Here is a 25,841-nt window from a genome sequence, read left to right on the forward strand (position 1 = left end):
ACACTTTCTGTTTGCAATATTGAATTTTGAGAAGCTTTTGGTAGAAAACTAATCAGGCTTTAGAGCTTTTATTTACACTCAATGCAGCAACATGTAACCGAAGATACATGCGTACAAACATGTGGGGTCAAAGGGTTTCTCTCTTTTTCTTTCATATCATATTATATCCCCTGTCAGCTCAGTACTGTAGGAGCTGTAAACACTAGAATCTCTTGAATATCTGCTCCCTCTCTCTCACACTCTGCCCTCCGCTTCGTTTCTCCATAACATAGACTCTACTTGTTAAAACCTTGTCCATCCAACTCTTCCCCGTTAACCCCTGCTCTCCTCCCAACCTGCGTCGCCTTTATTTTCCTGTTTCTCTACAGTTTTCTCATTCGTTTTTGCCTTTTTTCTCACTCCCTGCATCATCTCTCTCTCTCTCTCTCTCTCTCTCTCTCTCTCTCTATGCCTGCATCCCTCTGTCTCTCCTTCCCTCTCTGACCCAGAGGGCCGTGTTTCGCCGAAATCCAATCCTCTCTCTTTTTTTCAAACCTGCTGTTCCATTTCACTCCCATTTTGTCACACTGCAGTGCACACACAACACCCGCTCCTCCCTCATTTCAACCCTTTTCTCTGACTCCACAAACACACACATTTACAGAAGAGTGCACACACACAGACGCGCTCACCAACATTTGCACAACTGCATGAATATGAAGGAAAAAAAAAAGGTAGATACAGAAAAAAAAAAAAATAGCTTAATTAAGCCATCAATCAAATGTTTGATGCTCTTGGCTGGATTCACGCACAAACATACACACACACACACATACACATCTTACACACTCCCTTGTGGTTCTGTGGCCATCCATCATAGCTTCACTGACTCCGCTCAACCTCAGCTCAGAACCAATCACACAGAGGTTAGGGACTAACTGAGTGAGTGTGTGTGTGTGTGTGTGTGCGCGTGTGTGAGAGAGAACCACCATTGGCTTTGGAAACACTCCTGTAAAGTCCGTTTTCAGCAGAGTGAGCTGTGATCTGTATTATTTACTGTTGAACAGTTGTGACTACTGATGGGTGGAATGTCAGCACAGCCCTGAAACACACACACACACGCACACACACACACACGCACACACACACACGCACACACACACACGCACACACGCACACACACGCGTCTTTGTGTTGGTGCTTTGGAATATCATTCTCACTTCTACAGTGATAAGAGGTGCTGCACTGAAATTACATCAAGAGAGAGTTTCTCACAAACCACCTTATATGAAGCCTGCTAGTGTTAGCGACTACGTTTGCTAAAAAGTAGAGCAATAATGACATTTATTTCATCTTCATTTTAAATAAATAAGGGCTCAGGCAAGAAAATAACTGTGAAACAAATCTAACACTTATGGAAATGTGGATATTGTTGCTTTCCTCAAAAGCTCTTTTAACAAAATAACAAGACTCACTGATGTTTTACACTATTTGATGAAATGTATAAGATGAGTGGAGTAGTGAGACTAACATGGAGGCATCAAAGATTATTACTGCCTGAGATCCAAATAATATCATGTTCATGGCCCATGTCCCAAGATGTTGTTGCTCCATTTGGCTGCCTGGTCCATGAAAGGAAAATAAATGACTTTTCCTTCCAGTGTCAGTGTGTTAACAGCTGTTAAAAGTCAATTATCACGCTTTCCTTTGTACCCATATCATGCAGATGTTCTTGACTTACAGTAACTGCATGTTTAAGTATTTGGTCTCCAAGCTAAGGTGCTTAATTAAATGTCAGTATCAGAGCCTGACATTTTCGAGCGTTCATAATTCGTCCAGTATTCGACGCCCCGGTCAAATTCGACTTTCATGACAATATTATCTTCACCTCAAGCTTACGGTGCTCAACAGAGGCTGCTGTCGCTACATGCTCTATTTTACTCGCCCTGCGTCCTTTCACTGTTCTTTGAGAAAGAGAGCAGCTCCAGTCTGTATCCACTGGTTGGGGTTCGCACCGCAGGGAAGACGGATGTGCGTGACCACCTTCACCCTCTCTGAGCTCATATACAGAGGCAGCCAGATACTCTCCTCGGATGCTGCGGAGTCAGCAGCAGAGTTCTAGGATCAAAGGTAGAACACACAAATGAATGAATGTATGCACATTGCCTGTTTGTGTTTCTCAGCTACCCCCACAAACACATCATATCAATGAATACGTCCCCCAAAAATCCCCATATGAAGGCAAGCGTTAAGCAGTCTGCCATTGGCAACTGCTTGTACATGAATACATCAGTCGAATTGTTACTTTTCTGGTTGAAATACTCCCTTAGGATGTATAAACAGTCAATCACTGTTAGTTTCATGATTATATCAGACAATATAAACACTCAAACAGCACAACAAATATGTTTCATTGGTCTAACGTCCATGTTCTGTTCATGTTTTACACACATTTTAATGTCAGACAGGTAGAAAAGTAAACATGCTTGGTGAAGGCAACGATATGTTGCTGTTTTATACACAAACACATACCTGTGGAACCCAGGCCATGTAGCAAGGAGGGACAGCCGACACACTGGGAGAGTCGTGTTGATTCTCACAAAGATGAACGCCGTCAAAACTGCAACCCTCCAACTGGAGACCCCCGACCTGGAAAAGGAGCGAGAGAGAGAGAGAAGGCGTGAGAAGTTAAAGGAGGCAAAGGGAGTATAAAACAAAGTGACTGTTAACGGAGGAGAGAGAGAGAGAGAGAGAGAGAGAGAGAGAGAGAGAGAGAGAGAGGAGAGACAGGATGATGAAGGCAAAAGGTCCGGTGAGATAGAAAGACATGAAAAGAGGAAGGAAAGGAAGACAGAGTGTGTTATCAAAGAGAATTGTAGAGCAAGTGAGGAAGACACACATTGCTGTCAGCAGATTAACTAGCATGTTGTACAAATTGTACATGGGAGAGAGTGTTTATATACGAGTATATCCAGTCTAGTGACTCAGGGATTTTCCACAGTGGAGCAGATAATAAAAGGAACTCTGGCATCAAGGCAGACAACTACTAAATCACCATAATCTGGGCAAAAAAAAGCAAGAGAGTGAGCAAGAGACAAATCCAGAAAAAGCTTCATTGTGTGTGTGTGTGTGTGTGTGTGTGTGTTTGTGTAAGAGACCTCATTGCTTCACAACAATTATCCCGTTTCTCTTTCAGATGTCGGAGTATTTCCCTTCCCACCCTGCAGCTGCAGCCTGATTTTAAGCACCCACACCCTTCCGCTCTCTCTTTGTATATTTCATCCAAGTGCAAGTGCAAGCCGTGCCGACTGTTATTGGCATGACAACAAAGAAACAAATGACAAAAAGTATCTAGATTGTAGACAATGCAACTATGTCACCCTTGAATCAGAGCATGAAAGGGAAATAAATGAAGACTGAAAGTGGTTTAGAAGAATATCTGCGTACATTGTTCTTTAAATGTATGAATGTGTGCACATTAAATGGATGAAAAAAAAAACATGTTCTGTAGGATCACGTGTCAGAATTCTACCTTGACTTGTAGCTTGGCTTGTGCAATAGGACTCCTCCATGATGAGACAAACACCAAACTATCCATAGAACAACCCATGGACCTAAAACCACAAAAAGATGTATTTTTTTTGTTTTGTTATAGCGTGCACACTCTTTCTTCTGTGTCACATAATCCCACAAGCATTGTGTATTACCTGGCGGTTTCCTGTCTCAGAGCGTTGAGGAAGGTGTCGGGGTGGAAGAGCTCCGATAGATCTAGGGTGTCTGACAGAAGAGCTTGTCTGCCTGCACGCTCCACCCAACTCTGGATGCACAGAATAAATCACACACACACACACACACACACACACACAGAGATTAATGAGCTAAAAACCTACAACTAAACACTCAAAGATAACACATAACTCATCCATACATACAATTTCATCAGTTTCACACAAGAGGCAAGAGGCAAAACCTGTATTAGATCACTGAAAAATAACGTGTACGCACAATTTTCTTGGTGAAATTTGACACAAATAGAGACGGCTCTAAATACTTACAATATTCGCTCAAAATGTATTTCACCCTGTCACCACAAAGCAACCGATGTTTGTATTGTATTTGTCTCTTTACATTGTTTATAGAGAACATCGATCTGGGAGTGGGACGATCACAATTTCCATTCGAGTCAATTTGTTAATAAGAGATAAAAAGGCTTTACAAAGGGACAGAGCAAAACACAAAGTCAATAAAAATGTGTGGCTAGTAGAGTATTTAATGTCCCTTTGTCGCCACATCAACAAGCTGATAACACTGGAACCCCAATTACCTCCGAATGGGAATACAGTGATTGCACACACACACACACACACACACAGAGATTCCCATTTGAGCATGTGTGTATACTGTATTCACACATGCATGCAAAGACAGAGATGTATATGTGCAAAGACACTAAGAGACAACAAACGTGAAGAGTGGATCTGTATGACTGCAGATAGACTCCTCTGAGGCCTCTCAGATGTGTTGATCCAGTCTTCCTTATTCAGCAACAACTGCTTTGATCATGGAAGCAGCCTCCTGCTGTTTCCCTGCACACACTAGTTATTTTTGTCAAAGGCACGGCTCACGACTTAACCTGAAATGATATCTCACAATACGATCTTAGGTCTCAGTTTGCACCTCTCTCTTTTTTTGAGAAATGTTGTGCCGAGTGGCACAACAACTGATTTCACCGTCATTTTTTACACGTACTGCCGAGCTTATCGGGATACATAAGCCTGTATGGCTGCAGTGGCCAGATGTAGGGCCTTGAGAGTTGGCCTTGGATTGAAGTTTTGATCTATTCTCGGACCTTTTTTTTTTTTTGCATTTCTGTATTTTTAACCGGTAAGCAGTTTTCTCTAAATCGCCACAGACACTCGTGTATTTTGGAGGTCAGCCGAAGAAAATTGCTGACAAATAGAGGCAGAATCAGCAAAGATCTGATCCAATCTATATTATCAATGGATTCCTTTTAAGCACAGCGTCAGTCTTTGCTGGCTTTAGAGATAAATTGGGATGAGCATAATGCCAAGAAAAAGAAAACAAATGCACAAATGCAAGCCCATACCCACAGTCACATTTACAGGCAGATGCACACGCACAGCGAGCCAGTGTGTGCTGGTATGCATAGTATTTATCTGCATATATGTGTGTGTGTGTGTGTGTGTGAGCATTTGAGTGTTTTCAAGGTCGCTCTGCTCGTCTGGGGTGCGCCGCTGTGCTGTTTGCACTTTTTTCTTCAGCAGCAGCGTTGGCCGTCTCCGCCTTTATTAGGCTGATTAGCTAACAGGACAGAGACACTCTGCTAACAGAGACATCACTCAGTACTGATTGGCAGAAATAGACAGTTAAGGACAGTGCAGCCTCCAGATAGACATACATGAAGACAGATGGAGTGCAGGTAGACGGGGAGGCCAGCAGACAGAAAGGAAGAGAAGAGAGATGGCATGCAGACAGGAAGACATACACACAAACAGATGGGCAGGCAGGCTGGCCGGCAGACAGACACACACACACACACAAGCAGTGAGGCTCGCCCACATGAATAACGAAATGCATCAAATTCATAAAAAAAGAAATAACTTGAGTATGTGTGTGTATGTGTGTATTCTAGTCTGCCAGAACATATTGAGGTAGGCGTACAGGCAGACACAGTCGAGAGGAGTTTCAGCCAGAACCTTTATTTCCTGGCACCGACCTCGGGCACACACTTCCCAGAACCTCGTGCTTTTATATAATAATCCGCTTTTTTTTTGTATTGAGCCCTTTTCAAAACAACATTGGAATTTTTCTGGCATCGGTTTAGTCAACACGTTGCCTCAGTCAGTCATAAATCATTTTGGTCAGGAGCCCAAAAGTACTTAGACTGGTCCTCGGACCAAGGCTCAGTTTAAGGACTCTTGTCATGAGGGGAAACACCAGAAACAGGTCCGGGGCCATCGCGGGATATCTGAGGTGCAGAGTCCTCTAAATCTAAATGTGTCCTACTGTAACATTCATCACAACTGGGAAACAAGGCTCCCGGTAGGATATAAATCCATGGCGGATTGAAATGGATCCCTCGATCAGTATACTACTGCTGATTAGAAAACTCTTAGGCCTCTTAAGTCCTATTCCTGTAAGAGTACCCAGGGGCATCTGTTTTTTTTTTTAATAACCAATGAGGTCATCAGCAAATGCTTTGTCTGTTATCCCACAAAAATGTTACAAAAGCCCTCTGATAGAAGCAGGCCTTTGTGAATTCCATCTAAACCGTGTATAACTAAACTAAACCATGACAACTATCACAAATCACATTCCAAATCTTTTAGAAATGTTTCATGACTACATGGAAGAAGAATGCTTTCTTTTACTATTATCTCTTCAAAAATACTCCAAAGTTAAAATTTACCACCACAGCTAAAACCCGGTTGTATGTGTGTTTGTCTGCTTCCATGTGCACGTGTCTATTTAATGTAAGTATTCTTTGTGTGCCTGTGGGAGAAAGGGAGACACACACACACACAGAGCGACAGATAAAGAGAGTACAGCATGCATCTTGGCATAAACACATGTATGCGTTACCTGTATGGCGAGAGCCCGTGTTACTACAGCTCTGAGGTACAGCATTGGCTCTTCTGGTCCCTCCCATTTATTCTGCCATGTTAAAGGACACTGAGACAGAGGGGAAGCAGGCATAGAGAGGAACAGAAGTTATTTAGGGTCGTACTAGTAAAAAATACGTGTCGGCAAGAAGGTAAAGTAAACCATATTATTTTAGGTGTGGACATTCTGCAGTCAGTCAGACTGCTGTGTGGTCCACTGAACATGCCTCTCTTAAACTTACTGAACGCAACTGTCAACCCTTCTCCCCCTCGCTCCCCATCACTAAAGGCTGTTGGGTCACCTTACAACCATCCCATATTATACACATTCAAACACTGTGCCTCAGTCACTAAACGATATACATTCTCCTTGGCTGCACAGCCACTGTGGTCTGGATAAAACATAATCAATGTCCATGTTTTCTATGATGTCAGAGGTGACATCACCTTCTAAACGTCTGATCTCAAAAGGTTAGAGTTGGCAGATATGCAAATGAGTGAATCTTTATAACTTGTCTTACTGTATAAATATTTGACTGTTTACAATAAACTGAAACGCTGTCCCAAACTTCAGTGACGACAGACTCTTGCGTAGACAGATGCTGCTTTGTGTCTGGCTCATGATACAGTTAATCTGTTTAATCCATCTGCTTATGCCCTTTGTCTCACACTGGAACTGTAGCAAAAGCACATTTGACTCTTCTAGGTTGTACTGCCATAGGGAATTTGGCAACAAACAAAATAATCCCCCCACAGAAAAACAACAAATGCTGTTGTTTTTCTTGTGATCAGTGCGATTGTGAAGTAGTGTGATAGATGATCTATAATGCAGCAAAGAATTTGGGTGAGGAGGAGTAGATGGATGTACAAACGTACACTAAATGTCGGTTTACTTAACAATCTTTAAAGTTTTAGTTGCTTTCCCTTAACCGTAAGAGGCTGTTTATAAATTTGTGTAGTTTTGAAAGGCTCAAAGGGGATATTTTGGAAGGCACTCACAAATGCCATATTTGTGTGTAGGTGGCAACAGAAAACTTCCCTCAGGAGACAACTGTTAACTCTGGAACAGGTTCGGCAGTCCATCTTGCTTAAACTGTTAAACAGAGATCAAAGAAGTGCCGAACACAAACACATGCACAGATATGCACAGTAGGAGATTGAGGATTAAGAATGTGATGTTATTCAAGCTTGAAAGTCATAATGGAACTAAAAGGGACCTGCGTGTCTCTCAGCTGCAAGTCAACCATTCAGTTACTTCCCTGCTGTGTGTGTGTGTGTGTGTGTGTGTGTCACACTGAAGTGGGAGGAGATGAGCATGCAGCTTAAGTTGTATGACTGAAATGTGCAAATATACCCACAGAAAGCATATCAGAGTATATATTTAAATGTTTTTAAATTACTTTCAGCTGCATTTAGTGAAAACTAAAAATCTAAAAAGGCCCAGCACGTTTTCAGACCACATGTTTGTTTACATACAAGGCACATAAATAGTGAGCTCTTAAATGTGTCTGTGACGCAACAGAGGAGACAGCTAGCAGCTAGCAGCCTGAGACGACACAAACCTGTCACTTAAAGCAGCCACGCCCTCAATTATGCCTAACTTCATTCCTTAATATAATTGAAACCGGTGAGTTATATGAAGATTCTCCCCCGGTACGGTTGTCTCGGAAGGAGATATTAGCTATAGAGATGAATACTGTTTATTTCTGCTGTAAAGTTGGGCTTGTTAAAATGGGGGTCTACGGGGATTGACTTGCTTTTGGAGACAGCCTGAGTAGAACTGAAATTTTTGTCATTTCTGTGTAGGCTTTATTTGCCAGCATCGGAGGGTTGGCACTTGTTATTGACATGCTAATTATTACCACTGGCACCGAAAAATTCACAGACGATTGAGATTGTTAAACCTTTCATCAAAATGCTCATGTCCTCATGTCTTGATTTGAATGATCTTTCCGCTGATTAAAGGCAGTGGTGATATCTATTTCTGTTTCGCAGCGCTGCTAACCACTCTCTTCTGATGCTTGGGTAGTTTCCAAGTATCTAATTATTTTTTACTGCATAGCTGAGGAGAGGTGCAATGGAGCTGATCTCTCCGGAGCTGTGCCTGCCATACTTTTACAATATTACAATCCCAAATATATCAATGACATCAGCAGCTCTTTCTGTTCCGCTTCTCGAGCTGAAACCGGGCTAATCAGCGACGGTTGGTTAAAACAGAAGCCAAACTCATAATGTCTCGTGGTTGGAGACAGTTGTATCTAATATTATTGACTGTGAAGACTAAAGTGTTAGATAAATCATCACGGTTTCCATTCTGCTGGTAGTAAATCTAATAGGTGTCGAGGATTGTTGCTTTTTCAAGAATACGCCAGACAATTTCTGTACACTTTCTCTCTGGGAGGAGATATCTTAGAAACAGGCCTGTGCCACTACTCTGGGTCATAACTCATCATCATTTGAATTCATTAAAACAACAAACAACTCATTAAAATGCTGCAGTTTGATTACGTACATCGCATACGGAGAGAACGTCTTAAAATGGGTCCAAAAATGAGCATCGAGGAGAACAACTGTGCTCACTAGTGTTGGGGTCCAGGAAAGTGTTTGAACAGTTCAATTAAAGGGGAGCATAGACTTGTGAAATGGGAGTGAGAGCTCATCTGTTTTACAAGCCGAGTAGTTGCAGGAGTAAGTCAGCCATAATGCACTATGAGGTGTCCTCATCTGTGGAAACCTGTACCAGATGGATAATTAAAAGAAACATGGAAACCATCCATGTTTTAAATCTTTTTTTGGGCTAACATGAGTATCCTAGGTTTACTGTGACCATGAGCACTGATTTAGCAAGGTAAGCAGCTGATTGGGACAATGTTTGGGGTGTTGTGATATACAATTATAATGGACATTTAAGTTTAAATGCTTTAAACATGTAAGGAATTGTGTCTTATGCATTGCAATGAACTATATCACAAACTAACGGGCAGCTCAGACATTTCATAGCTTTGGTATTAGTGCTAAATTGTTGTGAAGGAATATTTTAGAAGGGAGAGAGACCAGGAAAGAGAGAGGAAAACACGAGAGATGAAGAGCGGAGAAAGTTGGTCGGGAGAGAGACCGGGATGAGACTCCAGGCCTGCTGATTAATATAAAAAGAGAGATGAGGGAAGCGGTAGAAAGGGAATCATGCCCAAGGCTGCTCCCAGGAGATTACAAACTTAGAAGAAGTAAAGGGTTGATTGTGTATCTCTCCCTCCTCTACCTCATCATAACCCCTTTGTCCTCATCTCAGCCTGGGGACACAAACGAGGACACATGCAGTGTTTGCTATGGGTCCACAGTACAAGTCTGTACATTAAAGCGTGTGCCTATGTCGGCTCTGGTGGTGTCATCTTCATCACTGTATGGGGAAGTTGTACACCTCTAACACAATGTAGTAAAGAGAAATATTCACTTCACACCGTTAAGATACAAATTCTATGTATCTCAATGTATTTCACCTTTCCTCCATTTCTCTAATTCTCCTTTCTCACCTCTTGATTGAGCAGGGCAGTGGCCAGTTTTTGGACTTCGGGAGTCAGCAGTTGGGTCCCTCTGATGACTTTGCTCAGTGCAGCCAGGGATTGGTGAATACTCTGCGACAACACTTACAGTTTAGTGAACACACTGTGCCAATATATTAGAGCACTGGTACCTGGGGTGTCATTTGATTGCTGGGAACTGGTTCAGTATGATGGGCCATTGATTGACTGATTGGGCTTCTTATTTCCATCTTATTACTCTGCTCTCTTAAAACAATCAAATGTATTCAGTACAACATGCACATATGGCTTTAACATATACCCAAAATAACAAGTAACATACAGACTGCTGCTAAAAATGCCCATTCCAGGAGATGAATGAATCTAACTCTTTGTGACTCACACTCATCCCATACATCTTCATGAAGCAAAGCCCATTTTCCATAACTCTTAACATGTTAACATATCCATCTCATTTATAATGCAAGGTGCAGGACCTATGCTATTTGATGAAAGCGTTGTGCCAAATTACAAATGTTCAGCAAACACCACCCAATGAGAATATCTTTCTTTTTGACAATGTAATGCACTGTAACGTAACGTGTTTGACATTATTAATAGCGCTTATTATCCGACGCACCTGGACCAGGCGGATGGCATTGAACTGCTCCAGAGTGATGAATGACAGGACCGGTGACCCCTGACCTTCTGTAGGTGCGGCCACCTTCTGATGGATCAGAGGAGAACCCTGATAGACAGGAGACGGACAGAAAGACATGTTAGCATATTGACAGAATAAAAAGATAGATTTCTAAGATTTTCTAAGATTTCCACGACTGAAAGAGAAAGAGGGGGATGAGGGTGTGCAGAGGGCAAGGAGAAAATGCAGCAAATATAATTAGATGCTGGTCATTCTGACTAACTCATAACTTAAGATATTATACCTTGGGCTAAAGTGCTTCACTGTAGCATCACTGTATAATATAGTAGAATTGTCCTAGCATTGGTTTATGTCCCTATTATCACTGGAACATTGTTAAAATTACATCAACTAAACAGTCTCCTCTAACGAGCCACGACACAGGAGTGTGGACATAGCGTTATTTAGAGTAAGACGTATATTGCATTTTGTAACTGCTGCTGTGCATCAGCATGCTATGGCTTGTTTTTTAATGATTTCCTCAATTAGGACTGTACATCTTTCCAGTGTTCCCTGTGGGCTTCCTTAGCTCAACATTCATAAAGTAAATTCTTCTGTTGTTGGGTCTTCCACAACAACAAGATGTAACAAAATGGGAATTATCTCTCTTTCTGCAGTGTAGACTAAGGGGATAATTTGTTTGTATTAGTTAACACAGAGATCTACTGGAAGTGCACCAAGTGCTTTTGTCTGTAGTTGTGCACAAATACATAACATAAAAAAAACAAATGTGCACAAACACTGATATCTTGTTGTATTCTGCTGCAGATATCGGGTTCTGTACCTGCATCCTATTTCAAATTGTTTTCCTTGCATCTACTTGTAGTAAGAGTTAGAGGACGGAATAGAGGGAGAGAAGGATGGTCGGGCTGTGGGAATGAGAAATGGAGACATGGAGATCGACACGAGAGATAAATGAGAGAATTAAAAAAGACCAAGTATGGTGGGATTCAGCTTGACTACATCTTTGCTATTGCCTCTATTCAAAAAGGTAAATTAACAACCAAATAAGTACACCCCCCCGATCCAGACTACATAAAGATCTCCACTCTCCAAAAAACATACACACACAATTTAAAGACAGGAATGCACATGGCCATACAGAAGCACACTTAGGTTGAACATCAACATTTACACACACACACACACACACACACTTTGGGGACCACACATCCGCTGATTATCAAACACAGAGGGTTAGCTGACGACAAAGGGCCTGTTAATTGACAGCAGTCAGAGGTAGACTGAGATCTATGGGAAGCAAGGTGCTGATACAACGGCAACAATTAACACAATCAATCATTCTCTCAGAGAGAGAGAGAGAGCGAAACAGAGCAAAGGCGCAAATGAGCGAAAAGGAGAGGGAGAGCATGTGTAATTTACAGCATGAGAGTGAATAACAGAGAGGCAGAGTAAGAGAGCGGGAACATGGGGGCTAAATTATTTAATGTGGAGGTCGATGTCCTTTGGATTTGAAAAGGTGCCTGTCTCCAAGCAACCACACACAACATGGCGACCCGACGAGGCCGGCCAGTGGCTGTCACACGCAGTGGGTGCTCAATTAGACCCTACTTATTTCCACAATTAGCTCTCACGGCTTTTAATTTAGACTCGTTGCTGCTGCATGGGCAATGTAAAAACATGATTTTGTATCCAAGAAAAGACTAGCATGGAACTGTCAATGCTGGAAAAGAGCTACAAAAACTTACCAAGCAATGAAGTAAATACTTAACCACTATGAGTGTAATAACAAAGTGGTGTTAGACATGTGGTTATTCAGCAGTTATTACTGGAATATAATAAGTTGCATTCATGTGTTCATCACTGTAATGTCGTAATTAATTAGTCAATTTGTTTGTTGGATTAATAATCTGAATCTGCAAAGTAACTTGTACTTTGATGTTGTCAAATAAATGTAGAAGAGAAAAGGTATAATATTACCTCTGAAATGTAGTAGAAACTAAATATATAAAGTAGAATCAAATGGAAATACAAGTACCTGAAAATTGTATGTCTGTACAGTACTTGAGTACATGTACTTAGTTACATTCCACCACTGATTCCACCACTTAACACAATGTTGCTAACATTCCCAGTCGAATTTTAGGATATGAGGTTAAGAGTCAGATAGAGTACGAAGAAATCGTTAAAATGTTTTAATCAAGAACAAATTCATAGGGCCAGCTTTGCAGTTTGGTTTGCAGAATAAATACAACAGAGGGTTTGATTCTTGGTGAAGACTCAGTAGTTCTTGGTTTTGGGAAAGGAATGACATATGTGGAAAAGATGAACTGGAAAATAACTGACCTGGTTGAGTTTCTTCCACAAGTAAAGGACGGGTGAAAGTCCATTCGACCAGAGCTCCCTGTCGAACTTTGAACCGGTTGCTACTGAGCGGCTCAGGACGCGCAGCTGGTAAATAACCTGCGAGTCAATAAAATATAAACACAAAAAATGCATCAATTTAGCAGAAGTTGCACAGAGGTACCTGGTTCCTGAAGGTTCTGTTGTGTTCTGTGAAAAATAAGACAAATATAAACACAATAAATATGCACTTTTGCTAAATCAACCCAAAAGCAATGTATGATTAAAAAGACAATCACTGTTAGTTCTTAAAATACTGTAATAAAATGTCATTGACACCTCTGGTGGCTGCACTGTCAGCACTGTTTCAGATCCCAGAATGTCGCAAGTGAAAAAAGGCTGAACCCTAAACATATCCTCTAACAGCTTCTTACACACCTAATCAAGCATGCTTAGCTTCTGGCTTTGAGTATTGGATAGTGCTTTTTGCTTTTATCGTGACTTAGTGTGCGTGTGTGTGTGTGTGTGTGCTGAACAGATGTGTGAGTTTCTATACATGTGTGTGGTGAGGAAGGCAAAGCGTCTGATAAATGGCTTTCATTTGGTCCAGGAGAACTCTTTACCAACACCTGCTTTATCTTATTTGCTCAGGAGGGAAAGTGAGTGTGTATGTGTGTGTGTATGTGTGTGTGTGCGTGTGTGTGTGTATGTGCATGCATGTCTGTTTGAAAGGGGGAGGCAGCTGAGGATGGAGATTTGAAATATATTGGGGTTCAAATGTATAAGGATTTAAATATATTAAGATTATTCCTATCTCAAGCAATTACTACCTGGCAGCAACTGCATTTACCGTCATAACAATCTGGGAAGAAAAAGTTACTAGACGTCTCTGTGCAGGAGAGTTCAGTTTGAATCGTAGTGGATTTAGTGCAGGCTTTCACTTTCAATGTGATCCAGGATTGTGGTTCAGGGTTTTTAATCAGTGGACTATTTATCATGGTCTTAGACAAGATGCCGTTCAATGAAGACATCTAATGAGCAGTAAAAAACACAAGCACGGATTCTATTATACCCAAATATATAACGCTGCCATCACTGAACATATGTGCATTCAGAGAGAGCTCATTTATTCGGACAATATGGGGCGAAAGATACACTTTTTTTTTTAAACCTAATGAGGCCAACACATAAACGATACGATATACTGTAATTTTCCCTTGCTAGTCGATACTCAAAATACTCCCTTATCTTTTGCATTGCACATGAAAACAAACTATGTGCACATACATCATACATCTGTCTCGTCTGTCAACCCAATGCAATCCTCTATAAACCCTTCTGACCCATGTTGGTTCATTAACACTGAGCTTATGCATTTATCCGTTCAGTTGTGTGTGTGGTTAAGTGCCCAACCCACAGACAGTGAGAAGGGTCTTTAGGGAGAGGAGTGGGCATAATGGAAGGAAGGAAGGAAGGAAAGAGAGACAAAGAGAGACAGACAGATAGAGAGAGACAGACAGACAGACCGACAGACAGAGAGAGAGAGAGAGAGAGAGAATGAACGTGACAGTGATAAATAACAGCAGGAGTGGAGGAGATAGGTGGAGACAGAGACACAGTAACCCACACACAACTGGCCTTGTGTGTGGGTTACTGATTACACCGACAGTGTGAATGGACTTAAATGCATTAACACACACACGGGGCCTGTTAACACAAACTGTAATGGTTCTGCAGGGTTTAAGTGTGTTTGAGTATTACGCACAGAAAGACACGTGCAAACCCCAAAAACACAAAAAGCATGTCATTCTGTCAACTCTACCACTTAATTAGTTGTACGTGTGAGAGTGTTGCATTGATTTAGATCAGAATATGCAGTGACCATCAACCTCTACACACACACACACACACACACACACACACACACACACACACACACACACAAATAAATAAATAAATGAATATTCAAGACAACATGAGCATAAATATTACAGACCATCTGCAATGACACATGTTATCATTGGAAACATTGTTTGCACATGCACTAGAGTGCAAACAGACAGAAAGCCAAAAACCAACCCTGAGCACGCGGACACGCGACACCGACCGAGTTACAGAGATGTTAAGTTCTGTGACTATAGAGCTTGTTGTGAGCTCAAAAATTTTGTTTTAAAACGTTTTCATTTATTTTCCACATCAGAGATATACAAATATATCAACCGTAGACATTTTTGGTGACCCCGTCTGCATGCCAAGCGGATCCAAGGTTGAAAAACTCTGCTGTCACCTTTGTGCTCATACGTCTAACCTCCCCCAGCATACTCCAAAGTCATCTTCTTTTCCCTTTTTCAAGACTGTTGAACATTAAGCTATTTGTTAACGCTACATTATTGCTACAACGCAATGACCACACAATGGCAACATAACCTTGAGAACAATAAAAGCAGCTGTGATATTCACTGTGATGGATTACCCATCTTAACATAGTTTCATGCCTCAGCAAAGTGAATTTGATTTCAGAGTGAAATAAATGGAGTCGGATGGCTGCCTGGTAAAGTCCTTTAACCTTGGATTGAAGTCTTGAACCTGAAATAAACTGCTTTCATGTCTCCACCATGGAGGCGGTTCCCCCCGACATGACTGGGGTTGTGGGTTTTTTTGAAGAGTAAATACACATAAATACACAATCAAATACATCGAGACAAATCCAGATGAAACAAACAGAAATAACAGCAGTGTCATAGAATGCAACTGCACAGGTTTCACCTACAATCTGGCAGCTAGAGTAACTTCATGTTTGATTTGAGCACAACATTGGGATATAAATTGCCTTCCTGTACAAATAGTGCAGTGAAAGTGAAAAAGTGAGAAACTAAGGCTTCATTTTGGCCGGAACTACTTGACCTGACTCACCAACTGGAGCTTTGTTTTAAGCTGCAGGAGCTTGAAAACACCAATATCTGAACTGACCAGATCCACATGCTTTCAAAGTGAATACCTTCATTAAGACGGCTTGGGGTTTTTTTTCATGCTTTTGTGCAGTTAGCTGGCCTGCAACACTGTATGTTAAGAATAAACTGTAGTATTATAACGTAAAAAAATTGCAATAGGTTAAAACGTATAAAACAAATAGCTGTCTAGCTCTCTATCGCGGTAGAGAAGAAGAAAAATAGAGCCTGATTTAAAAAACACAGGGATTACCACGCACAAAGAACACTCACTCTTACTGATTCATTTATTTTGTCCTTATTTATGCAGGGGGGAGTTATGATTTGTGATTATTTAACATTGGTTTTCTCAAAAAAGATGTCTCATCTGAGACACATTAAAATGATTAGTTTCTTAACAAAATGTAAGGTAACATGATTCCAGTATGTTTTAGTTCCATTTTAAGAGTTTTAAGCGTATTTTGATGATTATTGGAATAGTATTGTGATTATTGTCGCCACGCACAAATAAAGTAAGATGAATGATGAATGATTTTCTTTGTATTCAGTGTGAATGCACCTGCATGTCTGGAGTGGTTTTGACAGAATGGAAGGGTGGGAGTGTGTGTCTGTGTGTGTGTACTGGCATGCACTAATTAATGTGCTGCTGTGTGCTCCTGCTACAGTATATATTTGAATCTGCCTGTTAGTTTGTGTGAGTGTATGTGAATAAATGTGTGTGGGTGCCTTTGAGTTTGTATCACTGAGTATTAGAGGAAGAGATGGAGGTTGTGGTGGTCGTGTGTGTGTGTGTACGTGTTTGTGGGAATAAGCAGGTGGCTGTGTGCGTGTGTGTGTGTGTGTGTACCTGGGAACTGATGATTCTCTGGGAGGATCTCTCTATGTTGGCAGGCAGACCAAAGAATGCAGGTCTGTCATCCTCTGGGAGGTTCTCTATTACGCTGCGGTAGTCCTGGGGAAACACACAGACACATCCTGTACAGGTCACACACAGAAATGTATCCACATGTCCATATAAAGAGAGTGACAATATGAGCATGCTCCCTATTTTCATCATGGCTTTATAACACAAGACAACATTATGCATTTCCGAGCAACACATGGTCATAAACTGAAAAAGTAAAAACTTGTAGCGTGCTTGTTAGATTGCTATGTGGGAGTATAGGATTGTGCTATCTTGCTCATCATTAGGTGTGTTGTTTGTATTCTTTATTGCAGATTTTTTAATGATATCCATTTAGCACAAAAACTACTTTTAAATACTAAAATTGAACTCCCACTTATTCCTGACTGTCACATTGATTTAAACAGTTTAAAGTACTAGACTTCCATATTGATTTATTTTGCTTCCCAAATGGCCTCTCAATTGCTTCTCAAATGACATCTACTGAACAGTGTTGGGCATGTGTGCTCCATATTCTTTGTGTATACTAAGCTGCATGAACGGAATGCAAAGCAATAGGATAACAACTCAATTGAGTAAACTTGAGGCCAACATATTTGGATTTATTTGTAGTGGCATAACATGGACTTGTGAAACTTCAATACTGACCAAACCAAAAATACTAAATCTAGTCAGTGAAAAGCTTGGGTGCCTTCATTTTGTACCCTTTCTTTGGATTGTTTTTGCTTCTCTGCCAGTGCACCTGGGACCAGCAGCTTAAGCTTAACAACATAGATGTGCTCCTTTTTTTTTCTCTGTAGCAAGAATTCATTTCTTGAATATCTTTAGGAGCCACACATACAGCTTCTATGCCTGTAACTGCATTCAAATGTGTGCTTGCCAACTGTATGTGGTACACACACTGTGTCATCCTGACAACCTACCAGTATGGAGCAAGAGTTTGGGAGGCTGATCTGTGGTGGAAAGAAGCGCGTTCCACCTCTGTTCTTTCTCTGACCAGCTGAGTGGGAAGACGAGAGGAGACGAGCAGAGAAGAACTGCTCCAAGTAGGAGCGTAAGATGCGGAGGTCAGAGGGGTTGTCGATCCGTCCACCATAAATTGCGCTCTCCAACAGGCCATGGACAAACTCCCACTGCAAAGATTTACCATCTTGGAAGGTACCAAGACACACAGGCACAAAGAAAGCTATAAACGTGTAATGAGTGCACACAGAACAAAAGAACACTAACAATTCACTAATGTGCTCACAGACAGGGAGATACAATGAAGGGCTCGCATGTGTATACACTGCAATAGAAATGCAAATGCAAACCAGATGTGCTGCAGAGCAACTCAACAGAGCAGAGATCTCCACTGCATTGTGATGTTTTGTAGCCAGCCCTCCTACCTTCAAAAAGCCTGTCGATGATCTCGAAGCCAGCACGGAGGTCGGACATGGAAAACTCATAGAACTTAGTCCAACCCTGGATAAAGCACAGAGGAGGGGGAATAAGTACAAATATAATTACAATATATATATTTTACTACCGGTGCAATAGGGCGACTGTGGCTCAGTGTGGTGGAGCAGCGTTGTCCCGCAATCAGAGGATCGGCGGTTCGATCCCCGGTTCTGCTCGTCCATGTCGATAGCCCAAGTTGCTACGGTTCCTACGGTGTGTGAGTACTACCTGCTGTTGTATGAATGTTATTTAGAGTCCTGATGGGCAGGTGGCACCTTGCACGGTAGCCCCTGCCATCAGTGGTTGAATGATGTCATGCAGTGTTAAAGTGCTTTGAGTGCCCGGAAGACTAGAAATGCGCTTTACAAAAACAGTCCATTTACCATTTACAATAGTCAGAACACATCAAGTACTAATGGATTACTTTCAGAATTTGTCAACTAAACAGTAACAGATGGCATTCAAAATCTAACATCACATACAGTGTTTGAGGATTGATGTATCATCCCTCACACATCCCTTCTTAATATTTAAGCAAACGTGGGCAACTGCAGTTTTAATTACATGGCGGCTTCATTTTTCTACCCCTGAGATTGAATATACAAGCCCAAGAAAGTAAAGACAGCTGATTGCAAAGTAGTAGAGAGTGTGTTGTAAGTCGATATATATCTTTCAATATAATGTCATTTGTGGCTCTCATTTTCAGGATAACTATCAACTCTGTGTATTAGCGATACTTGAGAATGTAAAATCACTTTAACACATCCAAATACATCTACTTGCCTCTGTAATGATCAGCTCAAACTTGCCTGAATTGATACTTTTCAGAAACCTTGTATTTTGTAATACAGCCCCGATATAAACTGCCGTAGTAATATGATGAAGCAATAGCGGCTGAATGACGGCTACTACTGCTAGACTACTATTCACTTTCTCAACTTTTCTGGTCAAAAAAATTGAATTCTGTCCAGTTTTTGCTCATACAAGGATATGCAACACTGTGTCTTGGAGCACAGGGAGTCAGGACATTAGCACTGAGGCTTCACAGGGGGGTGGGGGGGGGGGGGGGGCAGACAACACATACTGTACACATGAACAAAAGAGCACACACACACAGTTCCACATCATTGACCATCACAGAAGTGTTAAAACATAATTGAGGGTGAGGGCAGTCTCCGTTTGCGAGTGTGTCTTTGTTGCATTTCACTGCTATTCAATCAGTTGTAATCTGCCCACTGATGCTGTAGGTGGATGAGGTGAGGGGTGGAGGAACCCGTGTAGGCATGTTTCAATGAATAAGTGGGTGTTATTTATTCAGTCATTTTGTGCTTGAGTGTGTATTCACAGATAGTGGGGCATGTTTCTACTTCATTTGATAAATGTGGTTATATACTGTATGTATGAGCGAGATTTCAGATTGTGCTCATGCATGTTTGAATTTCTTGTACCGTACGTAGTATTGGCTACTCATTCAGTGAAACGATTCAATGTATAGGTCTTATAATGGTGACTGTGTATGTGCATTGATTGTGTGTGTGTGTGTGTGTGTGTGTGTGTGTGTGTGTGTGTGTGTATATGCCTTCAATTACTTTGGTGAACATACAACTAGGTAGTTCACAATAAGTGCTCACAGACATAATTGGTAACTCTTCTCCTATGGCCATCAATCTCACACACGCACGCATGCATACATGCATACATACACACACACACACACACACACACAGTAAATGTTCTCTTGTATTAAGGATGTACATGACCTTACATGTCGAAACCTGTCTCTCTGTCATCTCTGCTCTTTTCTCTTCCCTCCCTCTCTATGTCTATCCCTCTGTATTGTCAAAATAAGTGGTTTCTGCACAGACATGTTAAAAGGATGAAAATGGGGGGGGATACGTAAATGAGAGCGGGAGGGAGGACAGCAGATAAAGTGAGGGGTGAGAAAGCGACGGTAGAGCGGACAAAAAGAGCTGTGACTGTTTGAGTAATTAGGCGTCCATGTTCTTGGATGAGGAACACAACATCAGCAGCTCAAATGAAATCACTCACCAGAGATTCAGTGATTGAGAGAGAAAAACAGAGAGACAGGGGACAGTAGTCGGGGAGGGAGGCCAGGGAAAACTAAATGAGGAAAAACAAGTAAGCAGGGTAAAGTGAAACAATACAAGGAAAGAGGAGAGTAGAGACATATCCCCAAGAAACGTACAAGACGAAGGGATACTGCATGCTACTTATGTATGCTTACATTCTCCTATAGGGCAATCAATATCCCCCATCCCCCCCCCTCCCAAACCACTCCACAATGTGGGGGCTGGCTAAAGGAGAGTATTGGGACCAACCTTGGGGGGATAAGACAGACATAGAAAGAGGAGAGACAATTGTGCAAACTTTGTGGCAGTTTAATTACGAAAACACGTTCTCTGCCACAGTCCTCCCTAGTGTTTGGGATTACCGGGACTGTGTTGATTGTGTGTTGGTTAGCAGACAACACACAATGTGGTAACTGCAGCGATGTTGTATCATTCGATTAGACGGGCCACTCTGAGGCATCGCTGCACTACACGCTGAGACAAATGAGTACCAGTGCCTCTTGAGACTTCCACACATCCACATGCTGTAAACTGTAAAAGCAACCGTTTAATGTGACAACTGGGAACATGACACAGCAAACTGCGGCAAGTATCCAGTAATTACAAGTGCAAGCACATCTTATTTCGCCCGTGTTAAAATGTCTGGGTGTTTCATTAGTTTGGACTCGCACTCCTCAATCACAAGCAAACCAGCTAATAAGCAATGCCACGGACTCCAGAAGCTTTATTTACTGGACTTAATTTAACTTTACTGTGTTCCTTCCTGAGTTATTGTGCATAGCGATTGCAGGCTTATGCTCCAAACCAACTAGTGCGTACTGTACATGTGTCGTCTGACCGTGTTGGAAAGCCAAAGTGTTTACGGCTCTTCTGAACTGCCCCGGTCCAGGCAGGGAGAACATCCTGCTATCATTGAGAGTGGCTAGCCATGATAATGGTTTAATTATGAAGATAGCAACGCACACTTCACACGTAGTCTTTTATGAAATTCATTCATAGGGTTACACTCTGATGTACACATGAAAAGTGACAGAAATTATTTTGTAAAAAAAATAATAATAGAGAGCATGAGAGAGAAGTTCAAACAGAGCTTTACTTACAACAGCAATTACACCGTTTTTCAAATATTTTGATAAAAATTATACATTTCATTTTGTAAATCAGATTTGACTATTTACAAAACCTCTGGTCTTTTGGACACAAGGGTCCCAATAGTCTGATACTGTAAGTCTATTGTTTAGCATCATTTCCCTCAATGGTTTTGATTTGGTATCTATTTTATGCCGATTCATCTCTGCCTCTGGTTTCAACAGAGAAAACAAGTAGTCTGGATAGGGAATGTGGTTCTTTACACGCTCTATCTTGTCATGTAGAGGTGGTTTATACTCAGAGCTGTAGTTCAAATGAGGAAACACTGTGTTCAATCTCGAACATTTTGAGTTGATTCTGGCGCAGGTAAAACAGACCATTTGGATGTATTCTATAACTATTACCATAACGCAGTGGGTCAATTCAATCTTTTTCAGTTGTCTCCTTTTTAAAATCCCTCTACAGCGTGTGACTTCGTAGGACTTGTATTGCCCACGCTTCCACTGTCCTGACTTGACTGTGCAAACCCTTTAGTCTAATTGCAGAGTGTGTGTGTTGACCAGCAGGGAACTATAAAGACTACACAGTTGCACACACACACACACACACACACATTCATAGCCTCGCATACACAAACAAACACTATACTGTGGGCACAGCACAATAAGGACAAAGATAAGTGATCCCTGGGGTAAGTTTTTACCTTTTCTGTGGGCAGGAGTATTTAAGAAAAGGTGTCGGTTAGTTTGTTTGTTTATGCGATTGTCTTGGTTTTAAATCCAGGACTATTATAACATTTAAACATGTGTCATATTTTGACTATTTTAAATGGCATTGTAATGCCACAGTAATTTGAGTTTATTGTCCTGTGATGAAATTGTAGAAGTATGACCACTCAGGTCTACATTGGGGTATTTGTGTAATTTTTTTACCTGTGGTATGTAGTTGCGCCTCTCTTGGCAGACAGCATGGAACCAAGCCAGACAGAACAGAGACTGGGCTCTGGCCAGGATGCCTCCTGGACACAAACAATCAACAGCATGTCATAACCAAAATAACTCTATAACTGATTATCAGTGTCTGTGTGTTATTAACCTTGAGGCCATGTTATCTCTTATTATTCATCAAACGAAATACAACAGAAAGGACTGAGATGAGATTCAAGAGTGCTGTGTTCTGCTGTCGATGGCTTGTTGTTGATGATTGTTGTTGTTCATATTCTGTCCCTGAACCTGCAAGCTCGCTGGGATTCTCACAGTAGTCGCAGCCTGAGGTACTAATTATGCACTGATTGTTAACTATTCCTTTACTGTAATTTAAAACAAAGCACAAATTATTGAAGCTCAGTGTCAGCTCATTCGCTGCATTTGGTTGTTAGCTTAAATGTAGGATGTACAGTAAGATTTTCAATCCTTAAAAACACAAAGCAGAGACATCTCCACAAATTCACATGATAGCATTATTCAAAACGTTAGCATCGCTGCTTAGAATAAGGGAAAATTTGAGGCAACTGACATCAGAAAATGATTTAAGGAGAAAGAGAAGAGCCAACCTTTACTGATTTGCTCAGGAGTCCACGACTCGTATGTTCTCAGGAGATTTTTCTTCAACCCAGGAGGAGCCTGGAGATGGCAAAGGAAAGGGAGGTCAGATAGACAGAGGAGGAGAAAGGGTTTTATTAAGATGGACTGTCCAGGAACATTCACATGTTCATGCAAGTTCAGATAGCAAGGTCTAAACAAAGTGTCATCATACAAGCACAGAAACATGGGATCCAGTTAATAAACAAGTTATAGTAACATGTGAGCTTGTATTATTGTGAGACTATTTGTCTGAATTGTAAGAACTGGGTAACAACTGATCCGACATGACCGAGAGTGTGATTCATCAAATATGTGTGGATGGATGGATAGACCAAAAAGAAGCTGTGCAATCCATTCGTAATGTGTCATGTTGTTTCCCTTCATAGTCTGGTTAGTGTTCTAACCAGCAAAGATTTGACATTTTACAAAAAACACTAGATTGGTCAGACAACATGGCGACACTGACCAAGCAAGGGCAGAGAATTGATATCATATTAAGAGGGCTGAAGACTCCTAAAGAAAACCTTCCTTTTAACTCATTTGTAGCCCAACATCAGTGTCTCTAGGAACTACGACAAGAGACTATGAATAAACATAGTGTTGGACACATGTATTGTCACCTATGTTCTTGTTATACTGTACTTAAGTTGGCGTATTCTCTACATGAATCAGCACAAACTGTATCTCTGAACAGCTCTCTGTACATTTGATTCCTCTGGCAACACTATGCTCTGTTTAGAATTGAAACAATAAGCATACATTGACATCATTTCACACATTATCAGCTCTGCTGAACATTTGCTACTTCCATCTGGAGGTTTTGATAACACAGTCGGTAACGCATATGTACTAAATTACTAAATTGTACCAAAATTGGCAAAATCGCTACATGTGTTACTAACGTTAGTAGATGAAGCGTGTGTGCAAGATGTCTACTTGTTTTACATTGTACTTCCACAGTCTGAATTTTACTTCAGCAACAGTTTCCCATGTGCATCACTGAAGCTTCATCTTACACTTTTATTCACCCTTAAAGAAAGTAGCATGTTAGCTCTACTTTTAGGCACCGGCAATTCAATTTCCCTTTTTGTCACTTTCTATTCTCACATGAAGCTACTGCATTCTGGTCCACTATTGCATATTTACTCTGTGAAGCTTCAACACTAAACTCCAGAGGGGAGTTGAGTGTGGGGTAAAGTCTTTGGAGTTGGGTGATGGAGCTAGTCACTGCGGTTAGCTTGTATTTTAGCCATTTTGAAAAGTGGGTTGTAGATAAGCGGGTCATGCATGCAGTGTCATACACTGTAAATTCACATGTAAAGTATATAATAACTTTCCTACAACTGGATTTACCTCACATGAATCAAATGAAAAGGCCATTGACCAATCATGCAGATCAGCTCTGAAGCATCCAACAACAATCACACTGGCATCAACATCTATGTGCGTATGTCAGTTCTTATGTAGACTGTTTATCTTTGGTTTGACATATTAGCTCTGACACTCGTCCTGAACTAGTGCAGAAATAATATATTACAGTAGCTTCTCTGGGGCATGTTTTCAGAATCTATGTCCATACATATAAAGTATGTCAATATGTTCTTCCATGACAGAGCGCGAGTGTGTCAGAGAGAAAAAAAAGAAAAGCAGGCAGACAGACGGACGGAGCATGCAGCGTGCTTAGCTGCCTAAGCAGCTAACCCCTTGTGCACGAATCTCATCAGAAGCACACTGAGCACTTAAACACGCATGACTTACACATAAGCTGCAGGCTTCTCCTGCTTACAAATGCACTGTATATGTGGCTGCATTGCGTCGGAAGTCATTATATAGGCAGTGGCTCAGAGATAAAAGCGGGTCTTCTCTCAATAGCTCCCAAAAGGCTGTGCCTATACGCTGTTCGAGTGGCTGTGAATGCTTGATTAAGCCTTGATGGGCAGGTGGCACCTTGCATGCTATGGATGTATGAATGGGTGTGAAGGGGTGTGAATGTAGTGTTAAAGTGGTCGAAGACTAGAAAGGCGCTAAATCCATATTTAGGATACACATTGCCATGACTTCACATGACATTTCAAACAAACTTGGCTGCATTGTGGAGGGATTCACAGAGAACAGCTATGTGGGTGCATGTTCATGTGTAAAGTTAAGTCAGATCGACGCCACCCAACGCTAAACTTCATCATGAGCTACTGTACGTGTGAGGTGGTGAATGTGTGTGTGTCTGAGGACCTCGTAAGTGATCTTGAGGCTGGACTGCAGCAATATGGGAGGAAACCTGGGGTGAACTTCAGCCGTCAGCCACAGACGGAAGCCTGCTTTGGGACGCAGCACGTTTAACTCCTGCGGAGGAAGGACAGCACACACATTAGAAACGTTGTACACATCGCCACAGGAGAGTAGCATGAGACCAGACTACTTGTGGAGTAGTATCTGGCTGTAGATACAACTCTTAGCTAAGGGTTTTCTCTCGCCTTACACACACAAATATACTGTACTTTGAAAGACAAAATGTAAATAAATAAATAAATTCACAAATTGGAACAATTAGTGAAGACTTGAGCTTTTGATTGCACACATTGTCCAGACGATGCATCATGCATCACTGCGTCATACATTTTCTGAGCTGATTATCTTGTTTAAAGTTGCTGGAGGGCTGGAGTCCA

At 41.4% G+C, this 25,841-nt stretch overlaps 1 protein-coding gene across 4 annotated transcripts in view; it reads right to left on the reverse strand.

Moving 5' to 3' along the window:
- Positions 1-418: 418 nt before the first annotated feature.
- dync2h1 (dynein cytoplasmic 2 heavy chain 1) overlaps positions 419-25,841 on the reverse strand; it is a 94,301-nt gene continuing 68,878 nt past the window's right edge. For all 4 annotated transcript variants that reach the window (XM_031860491.1, XM_031860490.1, XM_031860492.1 and 1 more), the window contains 14 exons: positions 25,408-25,518; positions 23,148-23,217; positions 22,528-22,613; positions 18,365-18,440; positions 17,900-18,126; positions 16,920-17,024; positions 13,128-13,244; positions 10,761-10,868; positions 10,133-10,234; positions 6,583-6,672; positions 3,687-3,796; positions 3,512-3,593; positions 2,512-2,628; positions 419-2,097 (listed from right to left, as the gene is read on the reverse strand). In XM_031860491.1, the coding sequence (XP_031716351.1) occupies positions 1,936-2,097; positions 2,512-2,628; positions 3,512-3,593; positions 3,687-3,796; positions 6,583-6,672; positions 10,133-10,234; positions 10,761-10,868; positions 13,128-13,244; positions 16,920-17,024; positions 17,900-18,126; positions 18,365-18,440; positions 22,528-22,613; positions 23,148-23,217; positions 25,408-25,518 (1,563 nt within the window). In that variant the 3' untranslated portion in view covers positions 419-1,935. The remainder of the gene's footprint in view (positions 2,098-2,511; positions 2,629-3,511; positions 3,594-3,686; positions 3,797-6,582; positions 6,673-10,132; positions 10,235-10,760; positions 10,869-13,127; positions 13,245-16,919; positions 17,025-17,899; positions 18,127-18,364; positions 18,441-22,527; positions 22,614-23,147; positions 23,218-25,407; positions 25,519-25,841) is intronic.

This window comes from Anarrhichthys ocellatus, unplaced genomic scaffold, assembly GCF_004355925.1.
Source record: "Anarrhichthys ocellatus isolate YVR2014 unplaced genomic scaffold, GSC_Weel_1.0 scaffold24, whole genome shotgun sequence".
NCBI classification, from domain to species: domain Eukaryota; kingdom Metazoa; phylum Chordata; class Actinopteri; order Perciformes; family Anarhichadidae; genus Anarrhichthys; species Anarrhichthys ocellatus.